Below are 13,375 nucleotides of genomic sequence, written 5' to 3'. Positions count from 1 at the left end.
AGAAGACACCCAGCAACTGGTGATGTCTATGAATCGCAGACCAAGCAGTCATTGCATGCAAAGGATATGCAACAACATACTAAACATGACTACTTTCATTTACATGACATTGCTGTGTCCAAAACATGGTGCCCTGAATTAGGGGACTATGTATAAACACTGCTGTAATTTCTACATGGTGAAACCAAAATGTATTAAAATGGCCTTTATTAAAATCTGATTGTGCACTTTAACCACATGTGATTTTTTTTTCTATTACAAATCCCAAATTGTGGAGTACAGAGGCAAATAAATGAATGATGGGTTTATGTCCCAAACATTATAGAGGGCACTGTACACAAACACACACCCACCGACATACACCCACCCACAAACACATAAGCACACACACCCACACATACATAGACATACACACACACACATGACATCCACACCCACCTAGACACACACACATAGACACACACACACATAGACACACCCACATAGACACACCCACATACACCTACCCATACACACACATACATAAGACACACACCCACACATACACACCCACACATACACACCCACACACACACACATAGACACACACCCACACATACATACCCACAGACACACACACACCCACACACATAGACAAACACACATACATAGACACACACCCACATACATACAGACATACACACAGACACACCCACATACATACCCACACTCATAGACACACAGACACACCCACATATACCCACACATAAACATAGACACACCCACACATCCACATAGACACACACCCACATACATACCCACACACATAGACACACCCACAGACACACATACATACACAGATACACCCACACATAGACACACATACATACACAGATACACCCACACATAGACACACCCACACACATAGACACACATACATACACAGACACACCCACACACATAGACACACACCCACACATACACATGGACACACATACACCCACACATACATACACCCACACATACATACACCCACACATACATACACCCACACACATAGACATACACACCCACACATACATACCCACACACAGAGGATGAGCCTGGGCTTCCGCGGCGGCGCTGCCCCCGCACTGTGAGTGCACGTGGTGTGGTGAGCGTGAGTAGGGGGGGGGGGGCAGTGCGCGTCGGGGGGGGGGGGGATGCGCGTGCACGGTGTGTGTGTGGAGATGCGCGTGCACGGTGTGGGGGGACGGACGAGGCGCGTGCACGGTGTGGGGGGATGCGCGTGCACGGTGTGTGTGTGGAGATGCGCGTGCACTGTGTGGGGGGACGCGCGTGCACGGTGTGTGGGGGACGCGCGTGCACGGTGGAGGGGGGACGCGCGTGCACGGTGTGGGGGGACGCGCGTGCACGGTGTGTGGGGATGCGCGTGCACGGTGGGGAGACGATGCGCGTGCACGGTGTGGGCACGGTTAGTGCGCGGGCGCGGGGGGGGGCGGCCGGAAGTGGCGGTGGGTCATTGTGGGAAGCGAGGGAGAGGCAAGATGGCGGGCAGCAAGCGGTTGATGAAGGTAAACGGCACCGGCGCCGCGCACACACACACACGGGCACAGGGGGGGGTGGTGAGGGTGGGGGGGGGGCCGGGGCCGCTGCTGCTGGGGGGGGGGGGGGGGGGGGGGGGGGGGGGGGGGGGGGGGGGGGGGGATGGTGAGGGGCGGGGGGCAGACAGAGTGAGGGGAGCGGGGTGTGAGGGACGGCCAGGCCCCGGGCCGGGGAGAGAGAGAGAGAGATGACGGTGATGGTGATGCGGGGAGAGAGGAGCGAGGACGATCTGAGGGCCGAACATGCGCCGCGGCTGGAGAGAGGATGCGGGGAGAGAGTTGAGGCCCGGCCTCGTTGGGCCGGTCACCGCGGCTCCACCAACGCGGGCCCCTCCCCCTCCCTTCCCCCCCTCTCCTTGCTCCCCTCCTCTTCCCCCTCCCTTCCCTCCTCCTACCCTTCCCCCCCTCTCTTCCACCCCCCCCTTCCCCCCTCTCTTCCACCCCCCCCTTCCCCCCTCTCTTCCACCCCCAACCCCTCTTCCCCCCTCCCTTCCCTTCCTTACCCCCCTACCCTTCCCCCCCCCCTCTTCCCCCCTTCCTTTCCCCCCTCCCCTCCCCTCCCTTCCCCTTCCCCCCTCCCCTTCCCTTACCCCCCTACCCTTCCCCCCTCCTCTTCCCCCCTTCCTTTCCCCCCTCCCTTCCTTTCCCCCCTCCCTTCCTTCCCCCTCCTTCCCCCCCTCTCTTCCCCTCCCTTCCCCCCCTCTCTTCCCCTCCCTTCCCCCCATCTCTTCCCCTCCCCTCCCTTCCCCCCTCTCTTCCCCTCCCCTCCCCCCCTCTCTTCCCCTCCCTTCCCCCCCTCTCTTCCCCATCCTTCCCCCCCTCTCACCGCCCCCCCCCCCTCTCTTCCCCTCCCTTCCCCCCCTCTCTTCCCCTCCCCTCCCCCCTCTCTTTCCCTCCCCTCCCCTCCCCTCCCCCCTCTCTTCCCCTCCCCTATCCCCCCCTCTCTTCCCCTCCCCTCCCCCCCTCTCTCTTCCCTCCCCCCCTTCCCCCCCTCTCTTTCTCCCCTCCCCCCCCTCCCCCCTCATCTTCCCTCCCTCCCCCCCCCTCTCTTTCCCTCCCCTCCCCCCTCTCTTCCCTCCCCTCCCCCCCCCCTTCTCTCCCCTCCCCTCCCCCCCTCTCTCCCCTCCCTTCCTCCGCTCTCCCCCCCTCTCTTTCTCCCCTTCGCTCCCCCCTCCCTTCCCACTTCCCCCCTCCCCTTCCCCTTACCCCCCATACCCCTTCCCCCCTCCCTTCCCCCCCTCCTTCCCCACCTTCCTCCTTCCTTCCCCCCCTTTCCTTCCTCCCCTCCCCTCCCCCCCTCCCTTCCCCCCCTCCCCTCCCCCCCTCCTCCTTCCCCCTCCCTCCTCCCCCCTCCCCCTCCCTTCTCCCCCCCCCTCCTCGTCCTTCCCCCTCCCCTAACCTCTTCCCCCCTCCCTTCCCTCCCCCCTCTCCCAGCTCCCTTCCCATCTCTCCCCCTCCCTTCCCCTCTCCCCCTCCCTTCCCGTCTCCCCCTCCCATTTCCATTCTCCCCTCCCTGCCTTCTCCCCCCGCCCTTCTCCCCCCTCCCCCTTCCCCCCTCCCTTCACTTCCCCCCCGCCCCCTCCCTTCCTTCTCCCCCTCCCTTCCTTCCCCCCCCTCCCTTCCTTTCCCACCTCCCTTTCCTTCCCCCGCCTCTCCCCCCTCCCTTCCCTTCCCCCCTCTCCCCCTCCCTTCCCTTCCCCCCTCCACCCCTCCCTTCACTTTCCCCCTCCCTTCCTTTCCCCCTTCTCCCCCTCCCTTTCCCTCCCCCTCCCTTATCTTCCACCCTCCCTTCATTTCCCCCCTCTTCCCCCCTCCCCCTCCTCCCCCCTCCCTTCCCCCTTTCCCCTCTCCCCCTCCCTCCCTCCCCCCTCCCCTCCCTCCCCCCCTCCTCCCCATTCCCCTCCTCCCCATTCCCCTCGCTCCCCCCTCCCCTCGCTCCCTCCCCCCTCCCCTCTCTCCCTCCCCCCTCCCCTCTCTCCCCCCTCCCTTCTCCCCCGTCCCCTCCCCTCGCTCCCCACTCCCCTCTCTCCTCCCACTCCTCTCTCCCCCCACTCCCTCCCTTCCCCAGCCCGGGGCCAAGACCAGAGTGGTGGGACCCCCCCCCCTATCTCCCAGTTTGACTCAGCATTTCCACCACTCATCGCAGCCAAAATAATCCTCCCCTCGTCCCCCTGTCTTTCCTTTCACCAACCTCCCCTCACTGCGGCTTTCCAGGGAAATACTGCCGAGGCCGGGAAATACTGCCGAGGCCAGCATACACCTGCTATAATCAGTCCGTTATTCAATGCCGATACCTAATACCGTTATTAACCCCAGGCTAAACAGGGAGTTCCTTCAGAGGTCGTTTTTTTAACAGTTTATGTGCATCGTCTTCCCAGTTCTCCCACCCTTCTGTATCTCACTTGGGATTGATCTCACAATTCCAACGCCTGACACTGCCCAATTCTGTGTTTTATTGAGCAGAATCCTTGCTGGCTTTTGCTCAGAGATGGTACAAGCACATTATTTTCATAATTGACGATTTTTACAATTGATAGGAAGTGATTTGCCTCTAATGATACAGGTTAAGGAGGTGCAAGGTCTTATTGAACTTGGAGGATCTAGACGTGTAGGAAGGAACTACAGGTGCTGGTTTAAACCGAAGAGGGACACAAAATGCTGGAGTAACTCAGCGGATCAGACAGCATCTCTGGAGAAAAGGAATGGGTGACGTTTCGGGTTTGAGGAAGGGTCTCGACCCGAAACGTCGCCCATTCCTTCTATCCAGAGATGCTGCCTGTCCTGCTGAGTTGTCTATCTTCAGTTTAAACCAGCATCTGCAGTTCCTTCCTACACATGGATAGGAAGGTTTAGTGCGATATGGGACAAACACAGGCAGGAGGGACTAGTGTAGATGGAACATGTTGGTCGGCATGGGCAGGTTGGGCTGAGGGGCCCGTTTCTATGCTGTGTGACTATAACTGGTGTTTCTAATTCATAATAATAACATAAGAATTATTATAAATATTTATTCATAGTAATAACATCAGAAAATAGGAACAGGGGTAGGCCATCTTGCCCAACATTCTATATGATTATGTCCATCTGTGCTAGTTCCCCTCACTTCTGACCTTTCAAAATGTCATCTACTTCTTTGAATATCCTCAGTGGTCTAACCTCTGCAACCCACTAAGGTAGAAAATTTCGTGATTCACACTATGAGGGGATCTTGAAATGTTAAATGGCCACCACCTTACCTTTATAACTGTTACCCCTCGTTCGAGATGGAAAACATCTTCATGTCTATCCAGTCAAGCACCCTCTCCTCTCCCTGGATGCATATGTATTAATAGGAAGATATATCTAGTCTATTTTATCTTCAGCAGCCCATGATAGGACAATCCTCCCATCTCAGGAAAGAACTAATTTAATTGATTTTAGAAAAAATGCTATCACCTACGGCTGTGATTTTTGGCCATCTTACTCAGGGTCCCCCTCAGCTCATCAGGTGCAGAGGATTTTTCCCATTGATGAAAAATAAAAGAGTTATTAGTGTTTAAAAAATGTTGAGATTCGCTCAATCACGGCATGAAGGCCACGCCCCTTCTGGTGGAAGGGGGAGGGACTATAAAACCCAGAATTGTGGGCGTGGCTCAGTCTCTGCAAGATGGAGGAGGGAGAGGTCACGACTCGCTATCTTTAGTGGCCTTGCATCCTTCTTGAAGTGGTAAGAAACTGCACTTGAATTTGGTGGCCTTGCGCCCTGCTTGAAATGGAATTTCAAGGAATAGCCGCAAGTCAACTGCCAGCCCACCAGCCGTGAGTGAGTGAGCTGCCAGCACAACAGGCTTGAGTGACCGAGCCACCAGCCCAAGAATCCATTCGGCCCACAATGTCCATACTAGCCCTCTGGAAACCAGTACCTTCAGCCCACAACACCCATACTAACGCTCCAGAAAGCCCCCTCCCCCCCACCCCACTGGCCTCCCGTGTGATGCTGGGACCCAACCCAGCATCACTTGCCGCACCTGCCTGTGAACTTTTACAAGAGCGCATATCATGAGTAGAATTATTATTTCTGTCACTGGAAACCGACTCTTCAGCCCAACTTGCCCTCACCGGCCAACATGTCCCACGTACACTAGTCCCACCTGCCCACATTTGATTCGTATCCCTCCAAACCTGTCCTATCCATTTACCTGTTGAACCGTTTCTTAAACGTTGGGATAGTCCCTGTCTCAACTACCTCATCTGGCAGCTTGTTCCATACACCCACCATCCACTGTGTTGAAGGTAGACACAAAATACCGGAGTAACTTAGCGGGACAGGCAGCATCTCTGGAGAGAAGGAATTGGCGACGTTATGGGTTGAGACCCTTCTTCAGATCCGAAACGTCGCCCATTCCTTCTCTCCAGAGACGCTGCCTGTCCCGCTGAGTTACTCCAGCATTTTGTGTCTATCTTTGGTTTAAACCAGAATCTGCAGTTTGTCTTTACACCCTCTATGATGAGGCCATCACTTACGATGAGGCCATCACTAAGGTAGCAGTTGATTTGCATCATAACCAACCTCTCGAAGCACTTCATCACAGCATCTCATCTTTCGCCTTCATTATTCTTCCCTACTAACCTCAGATCTCCGGATTCCCATAATCATATCTAAAAATCTATTGATCTCAGTCTTGCGCAAACACAACATCTGAACTGCCGTAGCCCATTCTCATCTATCCTTGTCTTGAGACAATGACCCTGAGGTCTCGACACACCATTCAGGATGAACATCAGCCTCTCAATTAACCCATTGTACCATCAGCCCCTCTACTGCCTTAATCCTATGTAAAATGAACTGCTCTCCTCTTAATCCATTTTGCTAGCCCAATCTAATAGCACGACAGAAACATGTTTGCAAATCGGCAAAACTGGGGAATTAAATACTCCAGCAGATTTTATTTTGTGACAATAGTAAACTAAATTAAACTAAACCTGCTGGAATATTTAACTCCCAAGCTTTGTCGCTTTGTAACCACGAGTCTGTAATGCTATTACATTCTTCCCATTTCTGCTTGTCATTAAGTCGCTTCCATTGTTATGCTGCACATTCAGTTAAAGGGCCTTCAATTCCATCTTTGTACCAATATTCCCTTCCCTTGAAGATCATTTGAGGTATACTCTTATATATTTGTGCAATGTCCCTTGCTAATTATTGTCTATATTTGCTGCACAGAACTGCAGGCGCTGCTTTACACCGAAAATAGGCACAAAATGCTGGAGTAGCTCAGCGGGACAGGCAGCATTTCTGGAGAGAAAGAATGGGTGACATTTCTGGTGGAGACCCTTCTTGCTCCACGACACTATTGCCTTGCTCAATTCCCTTTAGCGTTCAGAATTTCCCCTCTTACCCCATTCCCATCAACTACCTCACTCGGACCCCCTTCTTTATTAAATCGCTGAGCCATACATTCTCTGATCTCAATTATTCCTTGCTGGTTAACTGGCTCACATAGTGAAGCAGAGGCTGTCCAGCGTTTTAATGTGGATCCTGGCTGCGTCTACGCTCTCAGCAGAACTACGTGCTTTGTCCACAATGATTATATAAGTTAAATTCATCTTGCATGACCTTCACTGTAATTTGGCAGCTGGTGCTGCCACTTCCATCAAAGATTTGTTAATGCCATCAGTCATACTTTCAATTTGGAAGTTGAAATTGCCATTGGTTTCCATCCACGTGGACCATCGCAACTGGAATCTCCCCTCCTGCATCCGTCCCCCTCTCCATTTCGGAAGAGATGCCTTTATCCCAGCAATGGGGTGACGACACGATGGGGGCGGCGCGGTGGCACAACGGTAGAGTTGCTGCCTCACAGCGCCAGAGACCCGTGTTCGATTCCGACTATGGGTGCTGTCTGTACTGACTTAGTAGACGTGTTCTCCCTGTGACCGCGTGGGTTTGCTCTGGGTGCTCCAGTTTCCTCCCAAATCTCAAAGACGTACAAGTTTGCAGGTTAATTGTTTTCTGTATAATTGTAAATTGTCCCTCGTGCTTAGGACAGTGCTTGTCTACAGGGTGATCGCCGGTCGTCACAGACTCGATGGGCCGAAGGGCCTGTTTACCCGCTTTATCTCTCAAGTCTAAAGACACAGCATTCCCGAGCTGTACTCGTGACTGCCTCTTGGAATAAAGCAGCCACAAAACCCCCTCTTCCCTCACCCCAACCCCCACCATCACCATTCCCACCCCCCAGGCTCATCAACTCCAGGGCAAGCACTTACTGCAGATATTGTCAGCAGTGGTTTCCATCCACTCCCACCCTCTACAGTCGCCACACATCACCTGCCCTAACGTAAAATGGTTGGAATATTGCCGGCAGCACGGTGGCCCAGCGGTAGAGTTGCTGCCTCACAGCGAATGCAGTGCTGGAGACACTGGCTCGATCCCGACTACGGGCGCTGTCTGTACTGCGTTTGTACGTTCTCCCTGTGACCTGCATAGGTTTTCTCCGAGATTTTCTATTTCCTCCCACACTCCAAAGACGTACAGGTTTGTAGGTTAATTGGTTTGGTAAAAGTAAAAAATGTCCCAAGTGGATGTAGGATAGTGTTAATGTGCGGGGATCGCTGGTCAGCGCGGACCCAGTGGGCCGAAGGGCCTGTTTCCGTGCTGTATCTCTAAACTAAACTACTTAATTCTATCACTGTTGCCCTAATCCTACAAGTCCCTTGCTAGCCAAACTCCATGCTCCATAGATGCTGCCTTTGGAGGTACTGTGCTATAACCATCCAAGAACACTCGTGTAAAAGTCAACAGTGCCTCCATTTAAAGATTGCATCCACTGCTGGAGACCATTATGATTATGCAGCCCCACTTTACCTTGCACAACCTTCGTGCAATGTCATCTGGCACTCGATGGCCGCTGCTGTCTCTTCCATTAAAAATATATACTAACGTTGTCATAAATCATACCTCTTTTAATTTGTAAGTTCAAAGTGAATAGACTCTTGGGGTAGATATTATGAAATGCATGACAATTGTTCGGTCAGGCAAGAGTAGTGAGCATGAGGTAATACTAATCGCTGTGAGACATCAATGAATGAAATAATTTTGGTAAATATATGGCCCAGTCTATTGGAGAACCTAATAATGGAAAATATGTTTCCATTTTAATGTCTTAAATTAATCCTGGTATGAAGATACTGACAGCTCAGTGTATGATGGTAATATCTGCACTCAAATTTTAATTCAGTGGTTTCTTTTGTGTGCTTTTAAAAGAAACACTTGATTAAAATTCAGCATTGGTAAAGTAGTACGCAACAAGTTAGTTTCAATTTTAATTCTTGATTGTGCTATATTCCAGTTCCTTTTTGAAATATTGCTGTAGCTTCATGGGGTACACGTTGTAATGCCATTTATAAATCATAGTCATAGAGCATAGAGATGGGCACACGTGACAATCTCAATCTCAGTCTGAAGAAGGGTCTCGACCCGAAACGTCACCCGTTCCTTTTCTCCAGAGATGTTGCTGCCTGTCCTGCTGAGTTTCTCCAGCATATTGTATCTGCCTTCGATTTAAACCAGCATCTGCAGTTCTTTCCTACACATAGAAATGAATCCTTTGGCCCATCGGGTACTAATCCTGCTTTACACCACCTATACCGTAACACTTCAATAGCTTGTTTAGATATTTAAGTATTGTGTTCGCTTCAGTTTAGTTTAGACACAAAAAGCTGGTGTAACTCAGAGGGACTGGCAGCATCTTTGGAGAGAAGGAATGGGTGACATTTCGGGTCGAGACCCTTCTCCAGATTGAGATTGACATGTGTACCAAGGTACAGTGAAAAGCTTTTATTTTGTGCTAACCAGTCAGCAGGGAGACAATACATGTGAGAGTCCATGCCTCCACCACCCCGTTAGGAATTCCATTCCAGATTTCCAACACACTCTGGGTGAAACAGAATTCTTCCTCACGTCACCTCTGAACCCGGGACCCTTTCCCCACCTGCCTTCTGGACTTACCCCTCAGATTCCTATTAAATCTCAAGAGATTCAAGAGAGTTTATTGTCTTGTGTCTGATAGGACAATGAAATTCTTGCTTTGCTTCAGCACAACAGAACATAGTAGGCATTGACTACAGAACAGATCAGTGTGTCCATATACCATTATATAAATATAGACACACATGAATAAATAAACTGATGAAGTGCAAATCACAGATAATGGGCTATTAATGTTCAGAGTTTTGTCCGAGCCGAGTTTAATAGCCTGATGGCTGTGGGGAAGTAGCTATTCCTGAACCTGGACGTTGCAGTCTTCAGGCTCCTGTACCTTCTACCTGAAGGTAGCAGGGAGATGAGTGTGTGGCCAGGATGGTGTGGGTCCTTGATGATACTGCCAGCCTTTTTGAGGCAGTGACTGCGATAGATCCCCTCGATGGAAGGGAGGTCAGAGCCGATGATGGACTGGGCAGTGTTTCCCCTTCCCCCTTTCCCCTTCACCTTGAATCTATGTCCTCTGGTCCTCGATTCCCCTACTCTAGGCGAGAGACTCTGCGCATCTACCCGATCTATTCCTCTCATGATTTTATACACCTCTATAAGATCCTCCTGCGCTCCAAGGAATAGAAACCCAGCCTGCTCAACCTCTCCCTATAGTTCAGACCCATTAGTCCTGGCAACGTCCTCCTATGTATCGGCGAGACCAAGTGCAGATTGGGCGATCCTTTTGCTGAACACCTACGCTCAATCAGTCTCGGCCTACACCATCTCCCAGTTGCCAAACATTTTAACTCTCCCTCCCATTCCCACACTGACCTTTCTGTCCTGGGCCTCCTCCACTGTCAGAGTGAGGCCACACACAAATTGGAGGAACAGCATCTCATATTTTGCTTGGGCAGCTTACCACCCAGCTGTATGAATTTGATTTCTCCAACTTCAAGTAATCCTTGCATTTTGTCCCTCCCCCACCCTAGTCGTCTTGCTAGAATCCCTTCGTTATCACCTCTTCCATCACCAACAATAAACTATTGTGGACTCAATTTTTCCTGAGCCATCGTTGCCGGCTCTGATTTTTCACCCAGAGAGTTGTGTCTGAAATTCTCTGCCACAGAAGCCATTCGATGGATGGATGTTCACTGGATGTTTTCAAGAGAGAGTTAGATAGAGCTCTTCGGGCGAACGGAATCAAGGGATATGGGGAGAAATCAGGAACAGGGTACTGATTTAGGATGATCAGCCATGATCTATCTATCTATCTATCTGCCATGATCATATTGAATGGCGGTGCTGGCTCGTAGGGCCGAATGGCCTACTCCTGCACCTATTGTCTATGTTTCTAAGCTTTGTTTTGCACCTTTTCATACCTCTTGTTTCCCTCTCCCCCTGACTCTCAGTCTTAAGAAGGATCTTGACCCAAAACGTCACCTATTCCTTTTCTCCAGAGATGCTGCCTGACCCGCTGAGTTCCACCAGCATTTTGTGTCTATGGTGTAAACCAGTATGTGCAGTCCCTACCTACATATTATGGATTTACAATTTTGTGGATGACGAGGGCTTAGTTTATTCAATATCACCACAGTCCACAACATGTAACTTGCTGAGGACATCCAACTTTTATTATTTGGAAATTGATGCACCTGTCTTGCAAGGTGAAAACCATTTCAAGTGCCAGTACATTGCAAAGTTTGCAACGTTCGGTGTGCAGTTGAAATTTATATAGCATGTCATTGGTTTCAAGGAAGTTCTGTATTTGTCAAAATGCCAACACAGTAGTGACATTTAAAGTTGTACCGTGACATTTACAGAATATCAGCAGTGTGTATGCCATTTGAGGTCACATTTACATTAGAATTCTACTTGTCCAAAGTGAGGTATAAGGATTGCCTAAGGTAGACAAAAATGCTTGAGAAACTTCTTCAGCAGGGTCTCGACCCGAAACGCCACCCATTCCTTTGCTCCATAGATGCTGCCTCACCCGCTGAGTTTCTCCAGTATTTTTGTCTACCTTCGATTGTTCCAGCATCTGCAGTTCCTTCCTAAATATAAGGATAGCCTGATCTGTCATAACATTGTGTTGAGCATAACAGGGGCCGAGTTGCTGCCTCACAGCACCAGAGGCACGGGTTCGATCATTACTACGGGTGCTGTCCGCACAGAGTTTGCACGTTCTCCCTATGACCAGTGTGGGTTTTCTCCAGTTGCTCCGGTTTCCTCCCACACTCCAAAGACATACAGGTTTGTGGGTTAATTGGCTTGGTAAATGTAAAAATTGTCCCTAGTGGGTGTAGCATAGTGTATAATGTGGGGATCGCTAGTCGGTGTGGACCCGGTGGGCCGAAGGGCCTGTTTCCACGCTGAATCTCTAACTAAACTAAAATAACTTAATTCTAGCACTGCTCTAATCCTACAAGTCCCTTACCAACCAAACTCCAAGCTCCACAGATGCTGCCTTTGGAGGCACTGTGCTATAACTATCCAAGAATACTTGTGTACATCAACTCTTTGTGTGAAAAAGTGACCCCTCAGATCTTTATTAAATCATTTTCCCTTCACCGTGAACCTATGCCCTCTGGTCCTCGATTCACTTACTCTGGGCAAGAGACTCTGTGCATCTACCCAATCTATTTCTCTCATGATTTTAGACTACTTATAAGATCACCCCTCATCCTCCTGCGCTCCAAGGAATAGTCCCAGCCTACTCAACCTCTCCCTGTAGATCACACCCTCTAGTCCTGGCAACAACCTTGTAAACCTTGAAACGTACAGAATAATGAAAGGCATAGATAGAGTGAATGTGGAAAGGATGTTTCCACTGGTGGGAGAGTCCATCCAGGACCTGAGGTCATAGCCTCAGAATTGTCTGTAGAATTCTCTGCCTGTCTGTGGAATTCTCTGCCTCAGAGGGCGGTGGAGGCAGGTTCTCTGGATGCTTTCAAGAGAGAGCTAGATAGGGCTCTTAAAAATAGCGGAGTCAGGGGATATGGGGAGAAGGCAGGAACGGGGTACTGATTGGGGATGATCAGCCATGATCACATTGAATGGCGGTGCTGGCTCGAAGAGCCAAATGGCCTACCCCGGCATCTATTGTCTATTGTCTAAAGGGCGCTCTTTTAGAAAGGAGGTGAGGAGGAACTTCTTTAGTCAGAGGGTAGTTAATCTGTGGAACTCATTGCCACTGACGGCTGCGGAGGCCAAGTCAGTGAATATTTTTAAGGCAGAGATTGACAAATTCTTGATTAGAACGGGTGTCAAGGGGAGAAGGCAGGAAAATGGGATTAGGAGGCAGAGATCAGCCATGATTGAATGGCGGATTAGACGCGATGGGCCGAATGGCCTAATTCTACTCCTATAATTTATGAACAGTTTACAGACCACTGTCATAATCCCACGTTGTTTCGCAGTGGAAACTGAATGGTGGGGTTCTCCTCTAATTGACCTTCCTCACCATTGCCTTCCAATGCAGGACCCAATCCTCCAAAGAGGTTTCTTTGTTTATATAAGATTCAAAGTTCTTGCGTTTTGCGCAGAAGGAAAGATAAGTAAATTAATCATTGTGTGCAAAGAACAAGGTGGGGGGGGGGGGTGGGGGGGGAATTCCACAACAGCATGTGTAGATAATAAATGGCAACAAATTTGAATCGCGTTCCTTTGCATTCACACCACCGCAGATATGCAGCATTGAATTTTGATACACTAAATTTCCAGAGGAAATGCAGGAATGCTAGGAGGTGGGGCTAGTGTAGCTGGGACATGTCGGCCGGTGTGTGCAAGTTGGGCCGAAGGGCCTGTTTCCACACTGTATCACTCTATGACTCGGATAGCC

The 13,375-nt window shown here is 50.6% G+C and overlaps 1 protein-coding gene across 1 annotated transcript in view; it reads left to right on the top strand.

Moving 5' to 3' along the window:
* The first annotated feature begins 1,462 nt into the window (after nucleotides 1-1,462).
* Nucleotides 1,463-13,375, top strand: part of ube2l3 (ubiquitin conjugating enzyme E2 L3) — a 37,402-nt gene continuing 25,489 nt past the window's right edge. The window contains exon 1 of the mRNA XM_033043821.1: nucleotides 1,463-1,553. Within this exon, the coding sequence (XP_032899712.1) occupies nucleotides 1,527-1,553 (27 nt within the window). The 5' untranslated portion in view covers nucleotides 1,463-1,526. The remainder of the gene's footprint in view (nucleotides 1,554-13,375) is intronic.

The sequence above is a fragment of the Amblyraja radiata genome, chromosome 25, assembly GCF_010909765.2.
Source record: "Amblyraja radiata isolate CabotCenter1 chromosome 25, sAmbRad1.1.pri, whole genome shotgun sequence".
Classification (NCBI taxonomy): Eukaryota; Metazoa; Chordata; class Chondrichthyes; order Rajiformes; family Rajidae; genus Amblyraja; species Amblyraja radiata.
Note: the sequence above shows the minus strand (reverse complement) of the source record. Positions and strands in the feature narration are given on the sequence as shown.